We start from the raw sequence: 26,699 nt of genomic DNA, 5'->3' as shown, positions 1-26,699 counted from the left end.
TAATAATGCTAGTGATGGAGTTAGTACCATTGGGGCAGTGGTAGCTTCATTTATTAATTGTGAAACCTCTCTCCAGAAGGGAGCAATTAAATTGCATGACCACCATATATGGAACAAAGTCCCTTCCATTGTCTTGCATCTCCAGCAGGTGGCTGAGGTGTCCGGGTACATTTTGTTGAGGACAGAGGGCGTTTTGTACCATCTAAAAAGTATTTTTCTTTGGTTTTCTATGTGGTTGGTGCATTTTGAGTATTTAAGTGCTGCATTGGCTGCTTGTAGCCATTGTGGTAATGCAAAAGTTGTCTCAAGGTCTTTTTCCCATTTCTGGATATGAGTTGGTTTCACCTCTGATGTGTCGGTTGAGATTATTTTATAGACTTTCGATAGGCCTTTTATTTGTCCTGCAGCGTGAAAGCATAGTTGTTCAAAAGGCGTACGTTGCCGATGAATGGTCTTTTGGCATGTGTTTAGGAGGTGGCGGATTTGAAGATATTTGTAATGATCCTGTTTTGGGAGACAAAATTCAGTTTGCAGGTCTGTATATGATTTTAAAATATCAACAGAGAACAATTGTGTCAATGTTGTTAGACCAAGATTTTCCCAGTTTTTCACGGACAGATCAGGTATCATTGTTTCCAGAGTTCTGAGTGGCATTAGTTTTGATGGGAATGCATATATTTGGATGTTAGATTTGATATGGTTCCATATTCTTAAGGCTGTCATTGTAGTGTGATACAGAGTCTTATTTTTTAATAGCTTCATAGGTGATTCAGTCCACATCATTTGTTGGAGAGTTAGAGGATGTGTTAGCTCCTGCTCTATGTCAAGCCAGTGTTTATGATTTGTGGGTAGATTCCACATTGCCAATTGTTCGAGGATAGCTGCCTTGTAGTAGTTTTCGATATTAGGGACACCAAATCCTCCTTCTTGTTGTCGACGTTGCATCATATTCCGTTTGAGTCTTGGCTTGTTTCCTCCCCAAATAAATGTGTCTAGAGTAGTTTGTGCTTGCTTTAAAAAAAAGTTTGGTACCGTGATCGGTAGTGTTCTAAATACATATAGTAACTTGGGTAAAGACATCATTTTGACCGCAGACATTCTCCCCATCCAGGATATGTATAGTGGTTTCAATGTACAGCATTTCTACATTACTTTTTTGTTAAGCTTTTGTTCCCCTTTAACACTATCATTGCATTAACCACTGTTACAAAAGCACAATAAAAATTGCTTTCGTCCCACAGAGCAATTGAGCTCAGACCCAAGGAGGCATGTATTTAACTGGAGTGGTGTAGACGGGCTGATCTCTTGCTTTGGGCCAATGTATAGTTAAAATTATAAGCATTTGGTGAGTGTCTTGTGGTATAAAAGCTTTTCTTACTGATTAAGGTCGGCGTGAGGTTTGAAAGCCTGTAATTGAAATCATCACGGGCAGATAAATGTTTCATTTTCCAACCCATCTCTCTGCTTGAGAATTTCTCGGCAGCTCTATCCTGCCTCTCTTTAGCATTACTCTTGGGATCTCGGACAGTGGAAAGCTAATGATACTCGTACGTCGTTTTTTAGCATACTAAATGCACTCCAATAAAACTGATTTGGCCTGGAAAAGATTTGCTGGTCTGTGGGGTTATTGGTGGCGTAACTAGAAGTTGCTGAGCGCCACAACAAAAGGGGCTGCTCACCTTTGAGTTAACTTTTAGTATGATGTAAAGAGTAATATTCTGAGACAATCTTCAATTGGTTTTCATTTTTTATTTTTTGTGGATTTCGCGTTATCTAGCTTTTTATTCAGCCACTCTCCAGCTTGCAATTTCACCAATCTGGTTGCTAGGGTCCAAATTACCCTAGCTACCATGCATTGGTTACAACAAGAGACAAGAATATGAATAGCTGAGGGGCCTGAGTAGAAACATGAGTAATAAATAATATCAATAACAATACATTTGTGGGCTTACAGGGCATCTGTTTTTTAGATGGGGTCAGTGAAAAATGGAAAGATTAAAAAAAAAAAAGAAGGCGAACAATTTAAAACTATATAAAAAAAAATGAAGAACAATTGAAATGTTGCTTAGAGTTGGCCATTCTAAAACATACTAGAAGTTAACTTTAATAAGACATTCTCCATAAATGTCAACTGAGGCTTTGCCTCCTGGTCACCCATAAGTCACAGGGTCTGCCTCCTCAATCATTATGCCCCTGTATGGTATCATTGGTCTTGTTTACTTGAAAATAGGGTTGCCACCTTTTTGGCCCAGTTGAATCTGGGCAGGGGGTGGGGCCCTGGCACAATGGGGGTGGGACTATGACACTGTGGGGCGGGTCATGACATCAAAGTTGGGGCTATGACGTAGCGATTGGCCAATTGCCGCTTCAATCATAGGGATTCAAAAAAAAGTGGCCTGTCCGGGTCAAAACCAGACAGGTGGCAACCCTACTTGAAAACCTGACATGTAGTACGCATTATATTAGGCTCTTCTTATAACCTCAAAGTAAGTAAATATTTTACAGGTTGCTAAGAACAGCTCCTATTGACTTCTGCATGACCTCAGCAGCTTTTAGATGGCGTACTTTTACGTTAGCGTTTTTTCCTGGTTTTTACGTTTAATAAATATCTAAAAATTTCTTGTTTCAAAACCATTCTTCAAGTGCAAGGTTGGAATCCTGAAAAAAAAAATACAATGTTAATAAACCAGCCCTTCAGCCTGTACCGGGAATTCTGGCTGTACGACAGGACCACTGCCTGTTTCCCATAAAGGCATTAAGAACAGCACACAAATCTCAATATAAAGGAATCCATATAATTAAAGTGAATCGGTTGTCCACAGCACTTTACTATCTTGACATATTCAGCTGAGGGAAACCGTACTTTTCATAACAATTCTTGTTTGATTTTAATTGTACAGAGAAAGCAACTAGCGAACTCAACACGGCCGAGGACTGGGGACTTATCCTGGATCTTTGTGATAAAGTCGGTCAGTCACGAACAGGGTAAGGCTTGATCCATTTATATAACTTTTGAGTTGAACAATGCACTGATGAAATTACAAACCTTTTGTACCACAGTAGTTTGTGTTCGATACAAACCGTTTGTAATAACATCCGTACGCTGTTCATCAGAATAATCTGCAGTCACAGTGATGTATCTATTTTTTGACCGCTAATATACAAATACAGGTATGGTATCCGTTATACAGAAAGCTCTGAATTATGGAAAGGCTGTCTCCCATAGACTCCATTTTATACAAATAATCCAGATTTTTAAAAATGTTTTCCTTTTTCTCTGTAATAATAAAACAGTAGCTTGTACTTGATCCCAACTAAGATATACTGGTAGGGATGGGCGAATTTTTTTCGCCTTGTTTCGCCAAAAAAAGGACGGACATAGACTTCTATGTCGGCGCTCGTCAAAACAGTTTCGGCGCGCAACAATTTTTTTGACACCCATAGACTTTAATGGGCTTCTGTGACATTTTGCCGGCAGCGAATTTTTGACGAAACGGCTCAAATTCGCCCATCCCTATATACCGGTAATTGATCCGTATTGGAAGCAAAACCAGCCTATTGAGTTTATTTCACGTTTACATGATTTTCTAGTAGACTTAAGGTATGACGATTATGGAAAAATCCATTATCTGGAAAACCCCAGGTCCCGAGCATTCTGAATAACAGGTCCCATACCTGTATATTGTATTTATGTATCTTAAAGAGATCCTGACACTAGATATGAGACATGAAAATGCAATTGTTTTGCATGCTATTTATAAATTGGAATTTAACCCTAATTAGGCAATGGTAATTTAACACATTGGTTAATAAGGGGTTCTTTTTCTCTATAACTTATAAACCTAATTGGCACTGATATACGTCAGACTCTGGTTTTAATCAAGAGATTTGGAAGTGGTTATTGCAGGTGGATCTAAATCGCACCAATTTATAATTTTGCCATAAAAGTATTTTACACTATTTATCTGATCCCCCCCCCCAACATTGCTTGTAGCTAACGTTAAAGGGGTTGTTCGCCTTTAAATTAACTTTTGGTATGCTGCAGAGAGTGATATTCTGAGACAATCTGCAATTTGTTTTTATTATTTGTGGTTTTTCAGTTATTTTGCTATTTATTCAGCAGCTCGCCAGTTTGCTATTTCAGCCATCTAGTTGCTAGCATCCAAATTACCCTAGCAACCATACACTGATTTGAATAAGAGACTGGAATATGAATAGGAGAGGCCTGAATAGAAGGATGAGTAATACAAAGGAGGAATAATAAATGTGTAGCCTTAAAGAGCATTTGCTTTTTAGATGGGGTCAGTGACCCCCATTTGAAAGCTGGAAACAGTCAGAAGAAGAAGGCGAATAATTCAAAAAGTATCAAAATAAAAAATGAAGACTGATTGAAAAGTTGCTTGGAATTGCCCATTCTATAACATAATAGACATTAACATAAAGGTGAACCACCCCTTTAAGGGACATATTTATTAACAGTGGAGACAAACCTCACCGATGGTGTTGCCCATAGAAACCAGATCTTTGCTTCTGTTTTCTATCTTGGAGGTGACTGTTGAAATTTAATTGCTAATTGGTTGCTATGGGCAACATTATTGGTGATGTTTGTCTCCACTGTAAATATATTCACCCCTTATGCACAATAATATTTTGAAGAGAAGTTTCTTTAGCATCCGTATCACTTTAATATGCACTTGTTTTGTTTGCAATTGTTTCTCTGATCCATCTGAATCTGTGCAGTGTTGTGTAACGATAGCCTTCTAGTAGCAACCCAGGTGTCCAGGGCATCAGGAATCAGGTGTAGCTTCAATTATTCACAGGTCAATGAAATCATTATCTCACCTGTTGGGATAGATTTACTTACAAGTCCTTAAGCTGTCTACCCTGACTGTAACTAGAGAGTTGCTTGGGAATAAGTGAATATTCCGCGGTTCCCTATTTCTCTTGCACGCAAACCTCCCCTTGTTATTGCAAATGACAAATCAAAAATTGTTAATAACTTCTTAGAGGCACTTTTATCAAAGGTCGAATTTCGAATTCATGTGTGTTTTTTAATACACCCCCTAAACTCCCATAAATGTGAAATTCCACCAGTTGAAATTTATTCATAAAATCAAATTTTTCCAAATCGGACGAATTGAAACGACTTGAAGATCCGAATCGAATTCATCAAACTCGATTCTAGTTTTTTCTCTGAAAGAAAACTTGAATGTCAGGAAGGCTGCAAACATCACCAAAATTGATCCCTGGATCTCTCCCATTGACTTAAACAGCAATTGGGCAGGTTTTAGATAGCGAATACAGAAAAGTTTATATCAAAAACGATATAAGTCCCAAGGCCTCTTAAAGTAAAAACAAATTAATTTATTGATGTTCACATTAAAAGAGTATCTAGTACATACCACCCCACATATATCCCACCTTACGCGTTTCTAACGCGTAAGGTGGGATATATGTGGGGTGGTATGTACTAGATACTCTTTTAATGTGAACATCAATAAATTTTGTTTTTACTTTAAGAGGCCTTGGGACTTATATCGTTTTTGATATAAACTTTTCTGCAGTTGATTGCCTTGGGAACTGGGGCGGGTCCCTTCGGCCTGGCTAAATAACTATATGGACTCCCGATTTTTGAATTGATATATTAGATAGCGAATAGTCAAATTTGAATCCTTAAAGGGCCAGAGTATGATGAATATCAAAAAAAGAATTATTTGAAAAACTCGAATAGCATTTGAATATCTCCCTAGTCAAATTTGACAGTTTTGACCATAAAAAAAATTGACCCTTAAAGGAAAACTATACCTCCAAAATGAATACTTGAGCAACAGATAGTTTTTATCAAATTAAGTGGCATATTAAATTAAATCTTATCAAACTGCAATATATATTTAAGTACTTTGTGATGGTCTGTGTGCTGCCTCAGAGATCACCTGACCAGAAATACTGCAGCTCTAACGGTGTAACAGGAAGAAGTGTGGAAGCAAAAGACACAACGTTGTCTGTTAATTGGCTCATGTTTCCATGCTTGGTATGTTTGTGTGCACCGTGAATCATACGATCCCAGGGGGCTGCCCTTATTTTTTATAATGGCAGTTTTCTATTTAAGATTAATAGTGATGGGCGAATTTCTCCCGTTTTTCACGAATTTATGCTCCGGCGGTGAAACGCGGAAATTCGCCGCAAATTTGCACCATCACTAATGATTACTTAATGGCACATACTAGTAAATAAGTATATTATTATGAAAATGGTTTATTTACATGAAGCAGGGTTTGACATATGAGCTGTTTAATGCAATATCTTTTTTATAGAGACCTACATTGTTTGAGGGGTATAGTTTTCCTTTAATAAATCTGCCCCTTAGTGTTGCTTTATAGTATATTTAGAACACAGAACTGTTCCATTCTAATACATTGTGTTTAATTCCTGCCAGACCTAAAGACTGTCTGCGGTCCATAATGAGGAGAGTGAACCATAAAGATCCCCATGTGGCAATGCAAGCACTTACTGTAAGTGTCCTCTTTATCTTGGTTATTTGCCTATACCTTGCGTGTAAATATATATTACTGGGTCCTTGCATTAGCCATGTTTTTAGGATGTCACAGTGGATCTGTGTGATCAGTATATCTACCTGTGCTGTAGATCAATATTACAGGTCAGTTTTGTCATACAAAGGTCTTTATGGTGCCCTTTGGTGAACTTGGAGCCATGAAAATTATTTAGGGCCCTACTATTGCCCCAGGGCATGGCATTGGAGAACCCGTATCCCACAGTTTTAAAGACCTGTTTTATATTATTTGTCTTGTGGCTATGGTCACTGTGTAGACCAAACAAAGCTTCCATGTTCAATACTGAAAATGTTAAATGAAAAGGGAGTACTTCAAGTACTGTACTTGAAGTGTAGACAAAAGCTTTTCAGAATGACAGGCATGTGCTCCACATCTCAGTAGCCAGTAGGAAATTTCTGTGTTGCTTTTTGGAAAATGTTGGCAATTCCACTGATTTTGCTGGTATTCAGCATGTTGCAACAATTTCTTGGTGCACATTTTCCATGCATAGCCCAAGTTGCAAGCCCCAAAACAGTAACCTACTACCCCAAAACTAGGGATGCGCCAAATCAAGAATTCGGTTCGGTATTCAGCCCTTTTCAGCAGGATTCGGGTGAATCCTTATTGTGGTGTTTATGCAAATGGCCTGTAGATGTCACTGTGCTCATACTTATACTGTGCATACTTCCTGGTAGCTTAAAAGTGAAAGTTACTGTTGTGTAATGCCTGCATGACTCTGCTAATAAAACACTGTTATACTCTACTCCTCCTCTGCTACCCAAAATATAACACTTATGCCTGGCTGAACTGGGTCCGAATCATTAAAATCATATGACTTTTCGTCACAAAACAATGAAGTAAAGAAATTTTAACTGCGCGTGTGACTCTTTTTCCCTCCCATTCACAAATTTGCATATGCAAATCAGGGTTGAATCCAAAAGTGGATTCAGTACATTACTACCCAAAACATTAACATAATTTCCTCTATGATGTTTGAAACGCCAACAAGCCTGTTACCTGTAAATTTTTTGCCAGATTGCTAATGAAAAATTTGTTTTTACACAAATTAGTTTTGGGCAATAATGATGTGTCGCTTTGCTGTTTGTGGACTTCTGATCCACCAGCTTTTGTTTGAAAACAGGGCTTTATATTGTTGTTTAATAAATATGGAGATTTGGTGATTCGGCATCACATGCCTAAGGCTTTTTTTTTAACTTTAATTAAAAAATGTACCCATCCTAGATAAGCCCCCTGTTAAAAGAACCCCTCCTTGAAATCTACCTGTCTACAAGGGGTGTTACTGGTGAGGAAAACACAATACAATAATCTATTAGTGTAATATATAAAATAAAGAATATGGGATTTTCTTACAAAAAGAAAAACAGAATACATTTTGAACGCAAGTCCTGTTTATGTTTTTATGTTAATTAAAGGTGTAAATAGATGTAGATTACCTCTGTTTCACTATAGAAAATACAGATTGGATGAATCCCACAGCAGCCCATCAGTTTGGCAGTTAAAGAAACAAACGTGCTTAGCTTGTTGCATTAATGTGAGCTTGGTTATAGGCAATTGCCTTAATGTGTTGTGCTTATGCATGCAATGGAAACATTTCCTAGATTTACAGACCTTATTTACTACTGTATGTAATCTAGTCCTTGTTCGCTATAATATCTCTTATTATCTTCCAGTTACTCGGAGCCTGTGTGTCAAACTGTGGAAAGATCTTTCACTTAGAAGTATGCTCCAGAGATTTTGCAAGTGAAGTAAGCAGTGTTTTAAATAAGGTGAGTAATCTGTTTGCAAGGGATTATAGGGTTGTAAACACATACATAACAGTGTACTTTTCAAGCATACGTCCATGGCTACATCTGCATCAGTGTTTGTCTGCTGGGCCGCTTTAATAAGGGTCTTCCTCTATATTTATCTTTTTTCCCTATTGATAACATTGGGACCAACCATCATTTTTACTGGCCAGGCCGGTAAAATACTGGCCAGGTGGCAACCCTAGCACTCGGTGAATTGGAATTGACCAGCGCGGGAAACTCGAAGCACAGGTGCAGAGAGAGGAAGCGCCTCTGTCACAGAGGGAGTTCATTGGCTTTCCCTGGTGCAGCATGAATGCGGCTCAGCTCGCTGGCAGAAAAGGATAACTTCATTTTTTCCAGCTGTTAATCTTGACAGGGACAAGGAAAAGCTCTTGTAGTGTCCGACCCACAGGACTGTGAAAAGCTGGAAAGGGCTCCCCATAGAGCTGTAAACACGGCGACAGAAATGTGGGAGTCGATTATCGCGTTGGTGCGTTACCACGCGCAGGTCCTCCAGAGGCCCACTGCCCACCTTACATATGTGCTTCCAACTCACCCAGGCACCTTCTCTACTCTGGATCCTCCTAGTGGTATATGGCCGATCCCTGCCATTTTGCCAATGTGCTAATTGTCACTACACTACTTGTTTGGAGCTTTCTTTAGCTTTGCACTAATATTAAATCAGTGGTCTGTGATGCCAGGGATATTTGTCTGATGGGTATGTATGATAATCATATAAAGCATTCAAAGGCATTTGGTTCAATGGGTCCTGGTGCAGCAGAGATAGTTTGGGGGAAATTACAGAGTAATTACTAATTATTATTTATTTGCTAATTATCACAGCGGCAGCCTACACTGTGTCCACACCCTGAGTCAGGGTTCCTGACAGTGTGGCACAGTGTAGGCTTTTGCTGCTCTAATAATTAGTAAATAGTAATAATTTGAATTTACTCTGTCATTTACCCTTGCCTGCCCTTTATAATTATAGGTGTGCCAGGGTGTTGATGGTGCTGTTAAGCTTTGTGCCACATGGTTAATCTGCTAAATATACATTTTTTTTGTAGTGAATGTATTATACTGTCAGATCTGTGGTTAATATTCTGATTATCCATGTAATACTAGAATGACTGAGTTAAGTTTTGTTGTGGTATTTAGGAGGTGTGGTCAAAAAGTGGGCGTGTCTTCACAAAGAATTTGTAGGTCGTGGGGTCCATCAGTTAGCGATTTGCCCAGGGCCCACCAAGGCCTTAAAAAGGCCCTGTTTGTCAGACTAAATGCTCCGTCCATAGAAAGCGATTTAGCATTTGGACAGAGCCCCCATTACCTTGTAACAAGGATCCTGATGTATTGATCACAGCATGTTTAAGTATTTATTACATTTACTCCAAAGCTATTTTCCTATGGATATCAAAGGAATACATTCCAGCACCTTATAAATAGGTAACCCATTTTTATTTGAGTTTACGTCATTGCAATAGAATTCACTTCTATTTTCAATGTTTATAAATATGACCCTAAAAGCCAATACAGTGTATGGTGCATAAGTCAGTACTTGTGCAGAACCCCCCACCGTGTTACTCACGCTTTTTGTTTTAGAAGCAACATTAATAGAAAGTTAATTAGATATCTGTCACTTATATAACAAATAATGCTGCTCAAAGAGTGGGAGTTAAGATGTTTAAATGCAGTCCATAAAACAAGACTGTAGAATGTCTGTAGAATAATGAAACTAAATAGTCGTGCTTTTTTTTTAAATTTATTTATTTTTAAACAAATTTCATACATTTGCTTTCAAAATGCAACATATAAAGCTCCCCGACAATTGGCTGTGGTTTAATCTTTCTCTCTAAAGTTGCCATAGGAACACTTGACTCCGAAAACCTTCCATTCTATCTTCCCAATTTAAATAATTAAATTTTCTCATATTTCCAATTATTTTTTCTGTTTCTATGTTGCATTAAGTTAAGCATTCTTAAATGCTAATAAAAACAAATCAATGACAGAATTAATAATGAACGCCGACATTGTAGTGGAAAAGCTGTTGTTAGAAGTGTTATTGCAACCCAGTTAAACATCCCAAAACTGTAATACTGCAACGTATTTTGTTTTTATTTTATTTTTTTCTATTAGCATCTCAATGGCATTTACCTGTCACAGGGAAAGCACAACCGGATGACTATAGCCTGAAATGTATGACTTCACTGACCAGAAATCTACACAGAGGGTTAAACCATTCACATCTCTGCTTGTAAACAGTAATAAGTAGTATCTCCAATTGGATTGTGCTGAAATTGGCCTCTGTGTGCTCACAAGTGGGTTGCTTTAGGGGCAGTGCTGTCTATGAGACAGAACGGCATCATGATTCCATGTTCTCCAAAGAGAGAGCTGTCTCTCCGCACACTCTAGTCCAATGAAATTGCTTTATGGCTGCCATATGGCTATACTGTAAGTTTCCTAGAGCCTTTTAGGTTATGCCTAAAAACAGTCAAGCCTTTGCCTTATAACCTTGCATAGCATCTGTTCCTCTTCTGTTCTTGAGTAAAAGTGTATGCAGGCAGTCTTGTTTCATAAAGGGATACTGTCATGGGAAAATGTTTTTTTTTTTCCAAAACACATCAGTTAATAGTGCTGCTCCAGCAGAATTCTGCACTGAAATCTGTTTCTCAAAAGAGCAAACAGATTTTTTTTATATTTAATTTTGAAATCTGACATGGGGCTAAACATGTCAGTTTCCCAGCTGCCCTTTAACCCCCCAGCAGCCTAACGATATAACAATGGGCAGGTAACCAGATAGCAGCTTCTTAACACAAGATAAAAGCTCCCTGATAGCTCTAAGAACAGCACTCAATAGTAAAATCCAGGTCCCACTGTGACACATTCAGTTACATTGAGTAGGAGAAATAACAGCCTGCCAGAAAGCAGTTCCATCCTAAAGTGCTGGCTCTTTCTGAAAGTACATGACCAGGCGAAATGACCTGAGATGGCTGCCTACACACCAATGTTACAACTAAAAAAATACACTTGCTGGTTCAAGAATGAAATTAAATACCCTGTATTATATAGTGAATTATTTACAATGTAAACAGTGTAATTTAGAAATAATCTTAACAAGTTGTTGGGGTAAATTACCATAGCAGCAAAGGAGTAGTCTTGCTGGCTCAATGGAAGTTGAATTTGCCATGGGTCTGATTCTGAAAAGAAAAACAAGCAATTATAAACTAAGAAAAACCATACAATTGAAGCTTCAATTCCATCTGTAACATTCAAAAACTTAGGGAAAGGTGAACCCCCTTTAATCTTTTTCTCAGTGCACCAGGTTAGATTTCAGAATCTGATCATTTACCAGTTCTTAGGTCCTGAAGATGTTATACGGCTTATTTTATTTCCTATTTTCTATCTGACTAAGAAATTGTATGGTATAAAACAATCACAGAAGCCGACCCTAAACTGTGTAGGGACCCATGAGTTCAAAATTCCTTTTGCATGCAAGAAAAATGTGATTTATTCTTGCCTTTCAATGCTTTTGGCTAAGGATTCTGAATATGCATTAATTAGCAAACATTCCTGCTGTTCTAATGCTTCCAGTGTGCTGTTCTTAACAGGGACATCCAAAGGTATGCGAGAAGTTAAAAGCTTTGATGGTCGAATGGGCTGAAGAGTTCAAAAATGATCCTCAACTGAGTTTAATATCGGCTATGATAAAGAATCTCAAGGAGCAGGGAGTCACTTTCCCTGCAGTTGGCTCCCAGGTATGAGATAAGTGGGAAACTTTCCTTTCCTGTGACATGTATTGCCAGATATTTATACTTACACAGCTAAATGTGACAAATGCACATCCTCTAGACAACTGCCAAGCCATGAATGTTTAAATTAGGGTAGGTATTGTGAAAGCAAGGACATAGCGGTTACTTACTCTGGAAATGAATCCTAACTCTTAAAGGAGAAGGAAAGGCTAAAATTAAGTAAGTTTTATCAGAAAGATGTATATAAATACACTAGTATACCCATAAAGTAATGCTACTCTGAGTCCTCTGTCAAAAGAAACACAGCATTTCTTTTCTATTGTGTACACATGGGCTTCTGTATCAGACTTCCTGTTTTCATCTTAAACCTCCAGGGTTAGGGCTTGAGCATGTTCAGTTTACTCCTCTCCCCCTTCCTGCTGTAATCTGAGCCCAGAGCTATGAGTGAGCAGGGAGAGACTCTGGCCAGGAAGTGATGCCACATCAAACTAATATGGCAGCTGCTATACTAAACAAAGAGAGCTTCTAGAGCGGTTTACTCAGGTATTGTAAAGCATCCTGCAGAATAAAGATTTTCTAGCTTGCACTGTTGTGGCTAATCTATTGGCAATAAACTGCTTTGGTAGATTTCCTTCTTAAAGGACAAGGAAAGCTAAACTAAAGAAGTAGGCTAGAAATTTTGTACATTATGTTTTGTGCTTTTGTACCAGCCCAAGGCAACCACAGCCCTTTAGCAGTAAAGATGTGTGTCTCCAAAAATGCCCCAGTAGCTCGCCATCTTCTTTTCTGCTGATTCACTGCACTTGCTCTGTGCTGCTGTCACTTACTGAGCTTAGGGACCCACTCACAATATGCAGTACATATAGAATATAAATGTCACAATATAAGGCTGATTAGTAATTAATACAGATAATTACTACATGGCAGCACAGAAACCAGTGCAATTACCATTGGAATGTAATAATCATCCTGTAGCATCAGCTTAAATTACAGACCAACCTCATTTTCTGCTGGATAATTAGTGACGACCCCTAAGCTTAGCTTCTCAACAGCTGCTCAGAGCCCACTGAGCAAGTGTCACAGACACTTTCCAAGATGGTGACCCCCTGTGACAAGTTTGAAGTCCTGGATCATTGCTGCTATTGACAAGCTGAAACTTTAGGCTGGTGCAATACGTTCAGTGTATAAAATAGGGCATGTTTAGCCCTATACAGTTTTATAGTTTAGTTCCCCTTTAATCCCAACTACTTATATTTCATATTGAACTATTCAAATTCATATTTCTGCAAAGTGCCATGTGATTGATTACCAACGCTGCACAATGTGTGGCAGAAATATCCAGAATTGCTTTTGAGTGGGTCAAAACAGAATTACAAATTGTAACAGTTTCGAAATTTTCTTCCTCTAAAGGCTGCAGAGCAAGCAAAGGCCAGTCCAGCATTAGTAACTAAGGACCCTGGAACAGTAGCTATTAAGAAAGAAGAAGAGGATCTTGCAAAAGGTACAAATTCAGTAGAACCCCCCATTTCACGTTTTTCAAGGGACCACAAAGAAATGGTGTACAATGCAGGAACACTTAAAATCAGGGGATGTAAAGTTGAGGTTTCCCTGTAAATGCATCTTACATGGTGGGGCAACTAGTTCCAGAACCACATCTTAAATTTTCTGGTTGTTTATAAAAATATATAATATATATTTAAAATATATATTATATATATATATATATATATATAATATATATATATATATATATATATATATATATATATATATATATATATATATATATATATTATATATATATATATATAGATATATATATATATGGATAAACAGTGGTGATTCTATTTGGAGTGGAATAGAATGGCCCACCCATTCTTCAGTACCATGGGATATTACCCATTCTGCTTTTTGTTGACTTCAAAAAATGGTTAAAAAGTTAATGGCTCTCCTAATGTTCTTATACTGCCCCATTTTGTTGTACTATATTCCCATTTCTTACAAATGCAAGGGGGCGTGTTTTAAAATAGATTCAATTTGATATGTTTTAGGGCAGAAGTTTTTTAATTGTGGGTGCAGGATTTTTTCCAATTTTTCAGGGCCCTAGCTCATAAGCAGTTTTCCAGGGTATTTATAAGTCACTCTGTTTTAGTTTTAAGGAATGTGCATTATTGTGAATTAGCATTCACTCTTCACAACTTTCCTTCAAACTGGGCCACCCTACCCATTGCTTTCAGCTCTGCAGTTTGGCCAAATGGAAACCTGCAACTAACAACTTTTCAACCATAGCTTATAAAAGCGAGGTGGCAAGAACAACAACATTTACTTTAATGGTAATACAACAATGAAAAGTGTCTTTGGTTGGTGAAACATGAGTACTTTGATACTTGGCTGTTTTTATTTTGGTGTGCCAATTCATATTTTGTATTGCTTTTAAAGCAACCTCAGGACTAATAGCAATTTTAAACCGGTAACTATGTCTGAAGTTTTTGCATACTGAAACTCGGTGTGTTGTATAATAAAACACCCTTAAAAAGGGTACAATTTAAAATGACATTGATTGTGAAATAATCCTTTTTGTTTTTTTGCAGCAATAGAATTATCACTAAAGGAGCAAAAGCAACAAAGCACCGTTTCGGGTCTATATCCCAGCACCAGCCTGTTGACCGCACTTAAACCTGAGGGGAGAAAAGTGCAGGCTATTTATGACTTTGAGGCTGCTGAGGATAATGAATTGACTTTTAAGGCAGGTGACATAGTTACGGTGCTGGATGACAGGTAATTTCACATTATAAGCTTCTGGATTTAGTAAAGGGGTTGTTCGTCTTTAAATTAACTTTTAGTATTATGTAGAGAGTGATATTCTGAGGCAATAATCAATTGGACTTGCTGAGTGATCATTGAAGACGTTTCACTACTCATCCGAGCAGCTTCTTCAGCTCGGATAAGTAGTGAAATGTCTTCAATGATTACTCAGCAAGTCCAGTTGTTTTTAGATTTACCTATACTAGATATACCATGACCTGGATGAATGAAAATCTTCATAGTCCATAATCAATTGGGTTTCATTTTTTATTATTTGTGCTTTTTTAAGTTATTTCTATTTTTATTCTCCACTTTGCAATTTCAGCAATCTGGTTGCTAGAGTTCAAACTAGCCTAGCAACCATGCAATTTGGATCGTGAGGGCCTGAATAGAAAGATGAGTAATAAAAAGCAATAACAATACATTTGTAGCCTTGCGGTGCCTTTGTTTTTTTGATGGGGTCATGGATCTTCGTTTGAAAGCTGGACAGAGTCAAAAGAAGAGAATAAATAATTCAAAAACTATAAAAAAATGGAGACCAAATGAAAAATTAGCCATTCTATAACATAGAAGGTGAAGCACTATCCATTTACTTGTCATTTTATGTACAACATGTGAGGTTTCCTGCACATAAATGATGGCACTTATGTAATAGGACAATAGCGCCTGCAAAATGTTGCCCATTTATAGTTCAGTACAGCCAAAGCCAAAAACACCGTTCAGTCTCCCTTTTTTCTCACATTTAATATCTATTTTAGATTTACTAATCTATGTCAGAGCAGATGTCCTGCTAAAGCTATATCCATGAGCTTTGCCTGACTAAATAGAATTGCAATAAGCAGAACATATTAATGCGCAGTCAGCTACTTTTATGGGGTGATGCTTGTGACGTGTATCATTGCATTGCTTTAGTTTATAACTAATCACTGCTGTTTGTAACCTTCAGTGACCCCAACTGGTGGAAAGGCGAAACGAACGAAGGAACTGGACTCTTTCCCTCTAATTTTGTCACAGCCGACCTTTCTGCTGAGCTGGAGATTAGTAAGTTCATGTTTCACATACATATGTGAAACAGAGAAAAATAACTGACCCATATTTCTGCACCCTCCCATCTGTTGCATCCAAAGGCTCATATAGTAATTTAAATTAACTTTCAATAACCAAATTCTCTAAACATTGTCCAGTTTACAGCAATTAAAAAATAAAATCCCATTTTACTTTCGTTAATGAATAAGAAATCTATCTCCAATATACTTAAAATACTTTTATACATTAAAAAATATGTACCGTTTTTATAAGAAACCTGACTGTATGCAGTGAAATTCACCCTTTGTTTTACTTGCTCTGACAGCTGCAGCTAGGAAACTTCAGACGGTCCCTAACTGCTGTGCAGGGAAACGATCATACTTTCAACCAACAGGGGGAGCCCCCCCACCTAACTTTCCAGAACTTGAGCAGCTTTGTTTGTTTCCCTGTAACAACTGTGTAGATTTGTATACACAGACCCAGTGCAGTCTGTATATTCTGATTATCAGTCTTGCTGTATCGGCTTCTGCCAGATATTATTTGACTTGTGCTGTTTTGATCATTTATGACGATCCCTAAGCTTAACCTCCCAACTGAAGCCCAGACCACACTGAGCATGTGCGTAGTCTTGGTATTGCAAAGATGTTTAACAAAGTTACAAGATGACAACCCCTTGCACCAACTTTGAAAGCATAAATCATTTCTTGAATTGGGCTTCTGGTGCAGTGAGTTCATGTTTATATTTAGTATACAAAATACAGCATTTCTAACATTATTCTATTTTAGACTCTAGTAACCCTTTAAAAACAAGATTAGGAACGGGGAGACAGAATGACGAGAGGCAGTGGGCTGGTCACGTGCATTAGCATGTATTGTAACTGAGGAATTAATCTACAGATTTGCTATATTGCAGCTGCAGGCATGCATATCCCATGTCAATTCACCCCCTCAGGCTCCATTCCAACACCGCCCCCTTCACCTGTATAGAATCCCCTCCCAATAGGTAGGCATATTGATGCATTGTATCTATTCTATCTGTAGATTCATCTATGCTGTGCCTCAAGCACATAAACGGTTAGAAACGCTACACCAAAATCCACTTCAAACACCAACCTCTTCACCCACATCGATTCCCCTCCCGGTTGGTGGATAACTGCCCCTTACACTAAGTCTATTCCGACGCCCTGCCTAACCAGCATTAAAAATTGTGTCTGACGCGTTTCACCCACAACCTGCGGGCTATATCAGAGTTTCACATACATAGTTGAAGAATTCTTCAGTGCTCTGGATTCTAATTTAAACCATCTAGGGTTTTATTAATAATGTCTTCACAAATGGCATTGCCATGTCTCATATTTAGATAGAATGTTGTTAAAACAGGCAATAACATCTGTACTGAAATACAAGCTGACTACCAAAAGCACAGACGTTTCACAGGAAAGAAGTTTCCTAGCTGCAGCTGTCAGAGCAAGAAAAATTAAGGGAGAATTTCACTACATAGTCAGGTTTCTTATAAAAACTGTACACATTTTTTAATTAAAGTATATTGGACATGGATTTATTTTTCATTAAAGTAAAAATGTGATTTTATTTTTTTGCCTTTACATCCCCTTTAAAGGATAACTAAACCCTAAAAATTAATATAACTAAAAATGGCATATTTTATATAATGAACTTATTGCACCAGCCTAAAATTTCAGCTTCTCGATAGCAGCAATGATCCGGGACTTCAAACTTGTCACAGGGGGTCACCATCTTGGAAAGTGTCTGCAACACTCACATGCTCAGTGGGCTCTGAGCAGCTGTTAGCTAAGATTAGGGGTCGTCGCAAATTATCAAACAGAAAATGAGGTTGGCCTGTAAGCTGGTGCTACAGGTCTGATTATTAAATTATGATGCGAATTGCACTGGTTTCTATATTAATTACTAATCAGCCTTATATTGTGACATTTCTATTCTATGTGTACTGTATATTGTGAGTGCCCTAAGGTCCCTAAGCTCAATAAGTGACAGCAGCACAGAGCATCTGCAGTGAATTAGCAGAAAAGAAGATGGGGAGCTAATGGGGCATCTTTGGAGACACAGATCTTTACTTCTAAATGTTTCTGTTTGCCTTGGGCTGTTACAGAAGCACAAAACAATAGTTAAATTAAGCTTTAGTTTTCCTTCAAATGGTAAATAGATGAAGCCTCCAGGGTAAATTATCCTTAATGTCAGCATTTCTGCCCTCAGCTAGAAAACCCTTGCTACCATGCACCATTATGGTATAAAAATGCCTTTATGATCGCCATACACAGCAATAAAGAGAATGCAATATAACCAGACTCCAAAAAAAATGTGAATCTATGAAAAAGTGCCCACTTGTTAGAACAAATTGCAGTGTTTGTGTCTTGTTTTCATGCTATTATTATTATTATAAGTAAATTATTTAATATTAATATTATTATTATTATTATTATAAGTAAAAACAGATAAGAAAACTGTGCAGTTCAGTGATGAAGTTCAAGTAGAGACAATTGAGCCGGAACCTGAGCCAGTTTACATTGATGAGGTGAGTAATGGTGTCCTAATCTCAGATCTCTTCTTACATTACAGGCCAACTTCCTTACTCTGTGGCCTCCAGTGAATGGAATCCGATGGAATGTGGGTTAAGGAATTAGCTTGTATAAAAAGTTAGATCTTTGGTGGACTTTTTATTATGGAGGGGTGAAGGCTAGAGCTCTAAAAGAAATTGAAAAATCTGAACTGTGGCATGGAAAATAAACATGGAGGAAGGAAAATAAGAATAGCTTGTCTCTCAATATTTCTTTCCATTGCTTATTTTCTCAAGGTCATAGTTAATGTTACACTAACAGTTTCTCTGCCAGTGGTGGTAATGTGCTTCATATGCTGACTCCATGATTATGACCTCTTAAAATTGCCACACGGATACACACAAGCAATAGTACTTTCCAGTTGTCTAGATGGAATTATGTATTATTTCTCCTTAAAGCATTATATCATATTACAAACACTAGATGTAGTATGCAGTATGATTAAATGCAATAAGAACCCATATTAACCACAGGCACATATATTTCATTACAGGTAATTGGGGCCGCCATCAGAAATCACATGCCCTGTACACAGGGCCGGAACTAGGGGTAGGCAGAAGAGGCACCTACCTAGGGTGCAACAACAGGGGGAGGGGGGGGTGCTAGGTAGCTTCCTGTAAAAGAGTCTTTGCCTACCTCTAGTTCCTGTTTGCTGCCCTGTGGCACTCTCCCATCCCTTCCCTCCTCTCTTTCAGTCACCCCTCCCCTCCGTCCCCTCTTCTTACCTTCGCATCTGTTGCTGTAAAGGCGCATGTGCGTACACACGGTTGCATTTGTGCGCGTGCGCTTTTATGATGGAGCAGGCTGGCCGGCCGCGTTGGCCCGGCCCTGCCTGTACGACCCCTCAGTAAAAAAGCCATAAAGACTTGAGCGCTGAACAGTAACTTTTGGCCAAAGGCCTGCCACCACGTCAAGGTATGCTCTTTAAGCAGGTACCTACTCTAACCTAAATTGCACTTCATTTAGAATTTGTCTGCATTTCTAATGTACAAATAAGAGACATTTGGTTTAATCCCTTGGTCAAAAAAATAACTATTGGTGTGACAGGGCCCCAGACAAGTTTAAAAATAAATCAATTGGAGGCCAGTTTCTCTCCACCCCTTCACCCACGCATTAAAAAAAATATTGATTGCCAGGGCCCCCAACAAAAAAAACCAAAGCGTATAAAAAAATCCTGGTGGCTGGCCAGGACTTGCCCCCAACTTCCCACACATCCAGAAGGTTTTGTTTTTTTTTTAGATCTATTGGCGGCCAGGCCCCCCCCCAACATGTTGAAAAAAATTATTGGTGGCAAGCCCCCCCCCCAACACACACAAATAAAAAAAAAATCCATTGCTGGCCAGGATATTTAAAAAGAAAAAAAAAAAAAGAAAAAAACGTTAGTGGAACTTGCCTTGAAAATTCTCTTTGACGATGGCAGCTTCTTCAGGTCCCTTTCGGCAGCTTCTTCAGGTCCCTTTCGGCAGCTTCAGTTATCATACTGCACTTTTGGCAGCTTCGGCTCCGATTGGCGACTTTCTCTTTAGGCTACTCCAGCTCCATTCAGCTGTTTCTGCGACTTTGCACCTGGAAGTGCAGCAAGGCCTGGCTCCCTTTTTAAGGTACAATCCACGATTGTCCCCCCTATGCCCTCCTGATGGCGGAACTGCAGGTGACACACCATTGTTTTGTACTATTGTCATTACATTTTACATACAGACTCGTACAATTAAAAAGGAAAGACAAAAGATTACTCCTAGGCCATTGCGTCCTGACATCACCTTTCAGCCTGGCAGCAATTGTGGGAGGTGATAGAATCTAAAGTGATTCTCTTTTAAATAGCAGTGTTTTAGGATTATATCATACAATGGAAATGTGCTGATTTTGTTTTGGTATTAACATACTGCTTTATTATTTCTACAGGATAAAATGGATCACTTACTACAAATGCTTCAGAGTGCAGATCCAACGGATGGTTTGCCAGACCCTGCAGATTTACTTCACCTGGAAGGTGATTCTCCATTTTGGTTTGATGAATGTATTTAGGATTATGTATATTGTATACCTTCTAATTATATATGATCAGGCACTGTAAACTGTATATACATTTTTTTATGGATTGTCAATTTTTAGTTGGCCCCAAATATGGATTGTCAATTTTTAGTTGGCCCCAAATATGGATGTCAATTAGAACCACAAGTAATTGAGCTACATCCCTTGTAGTTTTGCCACACTTTGATTGGTTTTAACGATATGGGAGGGTCTGTTTGTATATTGTAAGGCTTTTTGTGGGGAACTAATGCATTTTAATTTGATATAATAAATGTAAATTTATACTTTGAGTTGCATGAGTTTTTTCGCTGTTGATAGATTACCTATTTTGGTCACTAGAGGTCTCTCATGCGCTCCTCAATTAAGTAACAGTGCAGCCAATTCTAGTTATGTGCCATTATTTCCCTTGCATTTTTCTTAAAGGCTTCACTATTTGCTTTTTCAGCCGCTTGCCATCAGATGGGACCCTTAATAGATGAAAAACTTGAAGACATTGACAGGTCTGTAAGCTGTAACTATCCTTTCACACAGCACTGCATTCCTATATAGCTCATAAAAAATAAACACAAGTATTCAACTATTTGATAAATGCAGCCATTTTGCTTTAGCTTTTAAAGGGAACATGGGCTTCATGTTCTCTGCAGACACCTGAAGCCTTGGGGTCAAACAAAACTGTATTCAAGAGGAGCAATTTCTGCATATTTCAGATTTTTCAAATTTTTTATTTGAGCTTTTAGTTCACCTTTGAAGTAAGTATAAATTATAGCTCTGCACGTACAAATGCGCTCAGCACATGCACTAATCCTACTTTCTACTACGTTCATTCTGTTCCCACGGTTATTAAATTATTTGTTGTTTTCCAGGAAACACTCTGAACTCTCAGAGTTAAATGTTAAAGTAATGGAAGCACTCTCCTTCTATACCAAGTTAATGAATGAGGACCCCATGTATTCTATGTATGCGAAGATGCAGAACCAACAGTTTTACATGCAGTCAGCTGCTGTCCCGCCTCAACAGGTTTGTTGCCTGTAAACACTTCTCCAATGTTTAGTGTGTCTTTTCTCTAAAAAGGACAGGTAAAGGGGATTACAGTGTATTAAACAGGTGGTTCATTTTTTTTAAGTATGTTATAGCATGGCCAATTACAAGCAACTTTTCAATTGGTCTTCATTTTTTAATTCTTATAGTTTTTTAATTATTTGGCTTTTTCTTCTGACTGACTTTCCAGCTTTCAAATGCAAAAACAAATGCTCTGTAGGGCTACAAATTTATTGTAAATCAGTATTGTAAATCAGTACATGATTGCTAGGGTAATTTGGACCCTAGCAACTAAACTGCTGAAACTGCAAACTGGAGAGCTGCTGAATTAAAGGCTAAATAACTCAAAAAAACACAAATATAAAATGAAACCCAATTGCAAATTTTCTCAGAATATAAGTTAATTTAAAGGTGAACAAGCCCACTAAGGCAAAAAGCAGGATATTAGGTCAGAGTAAATATCTTGTTTGTAAATTGAAAAAACAGGCCTAATATAAAAGGCCAACCAGATGAATAAGATCCATAAACCTCATTTATAGCAGTATGTTTGTTTTACTGTGTTGATAATTTATATGCTTGCAATGTATATTGCATACGGTATATATATGCCATGCACGATTAATAAAGCAATTTTAGCCATTTGCCTGAGACGAGTTCAGCATCTGCCCTACTTTACTCCGTGGCAAATATGAGAGAAGGTTATATGTTAGGAAGACTATTGCATAGTATTTTATAGGACTCACCCCAACTAAATTAAAGAAGTGGGTGACATTAGAAATAGCTGTAGCAATTTTTTAAATAGGTACAGATCTCCAGAATCCAGTTTTGGTGCAACAAGTGTTGCAGTAGTTTTACCTTAGTGAAGACACCCTTAAACCTTTGGTTGCTCCCCAGAATATAATATCCTCCTATCAGTTACTATTCATATTGTTGGGCTCCTTGTGGGAAATAAATTCATTCGGGTTAAAAATGTTGGCTGGACAACCCATCAGTAAACCAGAATACACTGCTGGGAGCTGATAGTTTGCTCTCTGCGTAAAAAATACATTTTATTTTACTTTTGGCACCACTCTGTAGGGATGTAGTTCGTATCAGGACATGTCTGTTGTAAATGCCATGTAGAAGACAGGATCAACTGATATTTCATTGAATGGATGGGAATGACGCGGATGGAAATCTCTTTGACAAGCATTGTATTCACTTCCTCTTTCCTGTTTTTATTTTTTTTTCCTTTTTAGTCCTATCAGGGCCCCCATCCGAACGCTGCCTATCTTGTTACAGGGAACACTCAGATGGGTCACATTCAGACCTACCCAGTCCCAGCAGAACAACTTCCTTCTCTAAATCAGGGAGCCGTTGCACACCCTGCAAGCTCTGAGCTGCCCAGCCAATCCCAGCAAGCTTCTTATAAGTAATGTGAATATTTCTTTTCTACTTAAGCCACATTCCTCCTTTTAAAACTTTCACTTTACAATTAAATAATATAGATATGTAACTGTGCTAGTTGGTCTGCTAGAGATCTGTTACTGCACACTTTATTTTAAGTTCTCTACATTGTCATAACAGCCATTTAACTAGCTGTATGTTTGTGAGGTATAGTTCATATACTCTATAATGTATAAGTATGTGCGGATGAATGATAGGAGATGTTACAGTAGTGTTATGGAAATGGTTTGCCTTTGTGCAAAACAGAGAAGTGTAACTGAAATAAACATGTGTACTCCTTTGGAGAACCAATCAAGTTATATTAGGGGAGAAAAAGAAAGAGAGGAAATGTAATTCAGATGACAGTTGTTAAAGCATAAGTAGTAAATATGGGAGTCATCTTGTTCTTTGATAAGGTCAGATAGTGTAGGCTTGCAGCACTTGGAAATAAGAGAATTGTAGATGTTCTTGGGACATTGCTCAAAATGGATTGATAGATAGTCAACCTTGTCATTGAGTCACAGTGAAGATTGGAAATTGAGATAATTTCTGGGCGTCTGTGGGGCTCATTTATCAACACTGGGCACATTTGTCCATGGGCAGTTAACTATGGCAACCAATCAGTGATTAGCTTTTTAAAGGCATCAGCAAGTAGGACAATGAATGCAACAATTTGATTGGTTGCCACGGGTTACTGCCCATGGACACATTTGCCCAGTGTTGATAAATGACCCCCTGTATTTTTAGAATCAGTGGCTTGCAACATGGGGTCAGTGTCATCAAATCACTCCCCTAATTCATTTTGTTAAGGCCTTAATTTCGCACAGTTACTATTTCTCACCTCAATTTTGTCATGCACGAAGATGCCCAATATTTCCATTCTATTGAGTTTAGTAACCCAGCTTGATTAGTCTGGTGTAAATTAAAGCATTCAAAATTCTTTGTGATGGAAATATTGGTGTGTCCAACTGGATTGGGGGGGGAGTAAAAGTGAAAATCGATTCAAAAAATAAATATAATAATATCTCTGTCCATGGAAAAAGTGCTTAATTTTCTCTCTACGTGATCTTGACCAATAATAAACCATCCCCTTGGGGACCACTCAATGACTTTAAGCTTGTGGCTGCCAAAAGTATTAGAGATCTCCTGTACAACTTTTGCTTGGAGCAGACTCTTTAATAAAAGTTTTCTAGGAAAGATGCCTTGTAAATAATTATGGAATTCTTTTTGCTGTCTTTCAGTCCTACAGTGATCAGTTCTACAACAGGAAATATATATATGAATCAGGCCACAGGTCATAGCCTGAATCCTGCCTCCAGTGCTGCTTATCAGAATGGAATCGGTACTCCCCAGGTACAAAGCTATACACTAACCTCATCAGGAAGTGTAGATCATCAACAGAGCGACGCTCAGAATGCTCTCCTATAGGAATTTAAACTCTGGACTTCGAATATTAATAATTCAATGAACCCACAATGTGACCTCTTGTGTAATCTTGTCTTTTTCCAATTTCAAAATGTAGTTGACAATTCTGTTGTGCACTGATTTGACAGCTTTATTTATCTACGGAAAACACTAAAACTGGAGAGAATACAACAATTAATCGGAACCTTTACAAAGGTCACACTTTTCATGGTGGGCAAATGGCAAGGTCCTGTGTTTTGTTTGTGATCATAATATGCTTGTCCGTTTCAGCTCCGATAATGACTCTCTTCCCCATGCACTATGACAAGATATAACGTGGTGAACTTTTATCTGTTAAGTATTAAGAATATCGGCGTAATTGCTCCATAGGATGCGATTACATGGATAAAGTAGGAGGAGCGATAATGTGCGACACCTCCTGTTAGAGATATTATTGACGTCACTGTGGTGCAGTACGTAACTAAGATATAAACACGAGCAACGAGTATGTAATTCAGTTAACACATCATAGGGATCTAATCTTCATTTTCATCTTTTACTTAAAGGGGACTAAAGCTTGATGGTGAATTAGACTAAAAGTGCCGATTTCCGGTTACTGTAGGAGCCCAGATGTATAGCTAAGGTACAGTTCACCCTAGCATTGAAGATTCATACCTACATAGTTGACCCAGGAGCCGTCTCTCTAATTTCTGGTCAGGCACGGGGCATGTTCAGCTATCAACACACATCAGCTGAAAGTAATATCCGTCAAGTGCAGTTTTTAAAGAAGAAAGCAAGGCTTTGTGCACTTGGGGTGCCAAGTGTTAGTTACCCCCAAGTGATTGTATTTACTTACCTGAAACTCCAGGCCGGTGCTCCTATCAACCGAAAAGTGCACAGCCCAGGGTTATTCCAGTGAGCACCACGTAGCTTCTTCTTTTTTCAAATTTCCCGGGTGAGACGCATGCGCAGTATAACGAAATAGCCAACTTTTTAGTTAAAGTTCAGCTTTTCACTCTGATGTGTATGCGCAGCCACGAGAAGAAAGAAGAAGCTGGAAGTGGATTGCTCCGTGGTGCTCACTGGAATAACCCTGGGCAGGTGCTTCTATCAGCAGAAAACTGCACTGGCCCGGGGTTATTCCAGTGAGCACCACAAAGCAACTCTCTTCTGGCTTCTTCTTTTCGAGTTTCAGGTACGTAAACATTCACTTGGGGGTGCCTAACATTTGGCACCCCCAAGTGCACAAAGCCTTTTCTTCTCCTTTAATTAAAATTAAGCCTTTACTAATCTGATGTCCTAGTTTTCTGAGACTCAAGAAGCCTCTAAGTGCTGTGCATCAATCTAGAACACATAAAGGGCCCTATTTATCATGCTGTGCAAAAAATTTTTTTTGCTATGGACAATATCACTGGTGATGTTTTTCTCCAATCAGCAATTAGATTTCACCTACAAGTTAGAAAACAAAAGCAACAATCTGATTGGTTGCTATGGGCAACATCACCAGTGATGTTATTCTCCACTTTTTTACACAGCATCATAAATAAGCCCCATTGTGTGCAGCCCCATGTTACATGTAACTTATAGGCAATTGTGATGGACACTGCTGACTGTACTGCTTCTGTACAGCCATACAATGCCGATTTGAGCAAATTACTTATTATATTTGAAAGCTTGTGGATTTTATTCAGTCATGGCAGTCCCAGATTATACCTTTAAAGGAGAATTCAACCCCTTTTATTAAATACCCCTAACCCCCTGCACTAAATAGACCCCCCTCCCTCCTTCCCCCCAGCCTACCTGGTATCCCCGGAAAATGCCCCTAACTTTTTACTTACCCCTCCGTGCAGGTTCTGTCCTCGGGAGTTCACGGACGGATGAAATTTTCGTGACTTTCGGCACATGAGCAGATGTTCGAGACCGTAATATTACTCCAACTGCGCATGTGCCGAAACTTCAATCACTAAACAAAGAATACAGAAGAAAAGAAGATGGCGTCTGTGAACTCCCGAGGACAAAATCTGTATGGAGGGGTAAGTAAATAGTTAGGGGCATTTTCCCGGGGTACTAGGTAGGCTGAGAGGGAGGAGGGAGGGGGTTCTATTTAGGGTAGGGGTATTGAATAAAAGGGGTTGAATTCTCCTTTAAAACTAGATATACATTTCATATTCTAATGCATTGGAATTATTACAAATTACTACATCGGTGCACAGAAGTCAGTGCAGTCTGCAACATTGTACTTTTTTTGGGATAAAGATTTATTTGATAGATGTG

General features: G+C 38.4%; 1 protein-coding gene across 3 annotated transcripts in view; it reads left to right on the top strand.

The window, feature by feature from the left end:
* stam.L (signal transducing adaptor molecule L homeolog) overlaps positions 1 to 25,169 on the top strand; it is a 30,077-nt gene extending 4,908 nt beyond the window's left edge. Inside the window, exons 2-14 of one of the 3 annotated variants that reach the window (XM_018266422.2) lie at positions 2,901 to 2,985; positions 6,437 to 6,512; positions 8,243 to 8,338; positions 11,962 to 12,108; positions 13,513 to 13,603; positions 14,694 to 14,880; positions 15,854 to 15,948; positions 18,396 to 18,484; positions 20,430 to 20,517; positions 21,004 to 21,058; positions 21,422 to 21,575; positions 22,835 to 23,007; positions 24,263 to 25,169. In XM_018266422.2, the coding sequence (XP_018121911.1) occupies positions 2,901 to 2,985; positions 6,437 to 6,512; positions 8,243 to 8,338; positions 11,962 to 12,108; positions 13,513 to 13,603; positions 14,694 to 14,880; positions 15,854 to 15,948; positions 18,396 to 18,484; positions 20,430 to 20,517; positions 21,004 to 21,058; positions 21,422 to 21,575; positions 22,835 to 23,007; positions 24,263 to 24,449 (1,523 nt within the window). In that variant the 3' untranslated portion in view covers positions 24,450 to 25,169. 3 annotated transcript variants of the gene reach the window in all.
* The last annotated feature ends 1,530 nt before the right edge of the window (positions 25,170 to 26,699 follow it).

Source organism: Xenopus laevis, chromosome 6L, assembly GCF_017654675.1.
Source record: "Xenopus laevis strain J_2021 chromosome 6L, Xenopus_laevis_v10.1, whole genome shotgun sequence".
Taxonomy (NCBI): domain Eukaryota; kingdom Metazoa; phylum Chordata; class Amphibia; order Anura; family Pipidae; genus Xenopus; species Xenopus laevis.
Note: the sequence above shows the minus strand (reverse complement) of the source record. Positions and strands in the feature narration are given on the sequence as shown.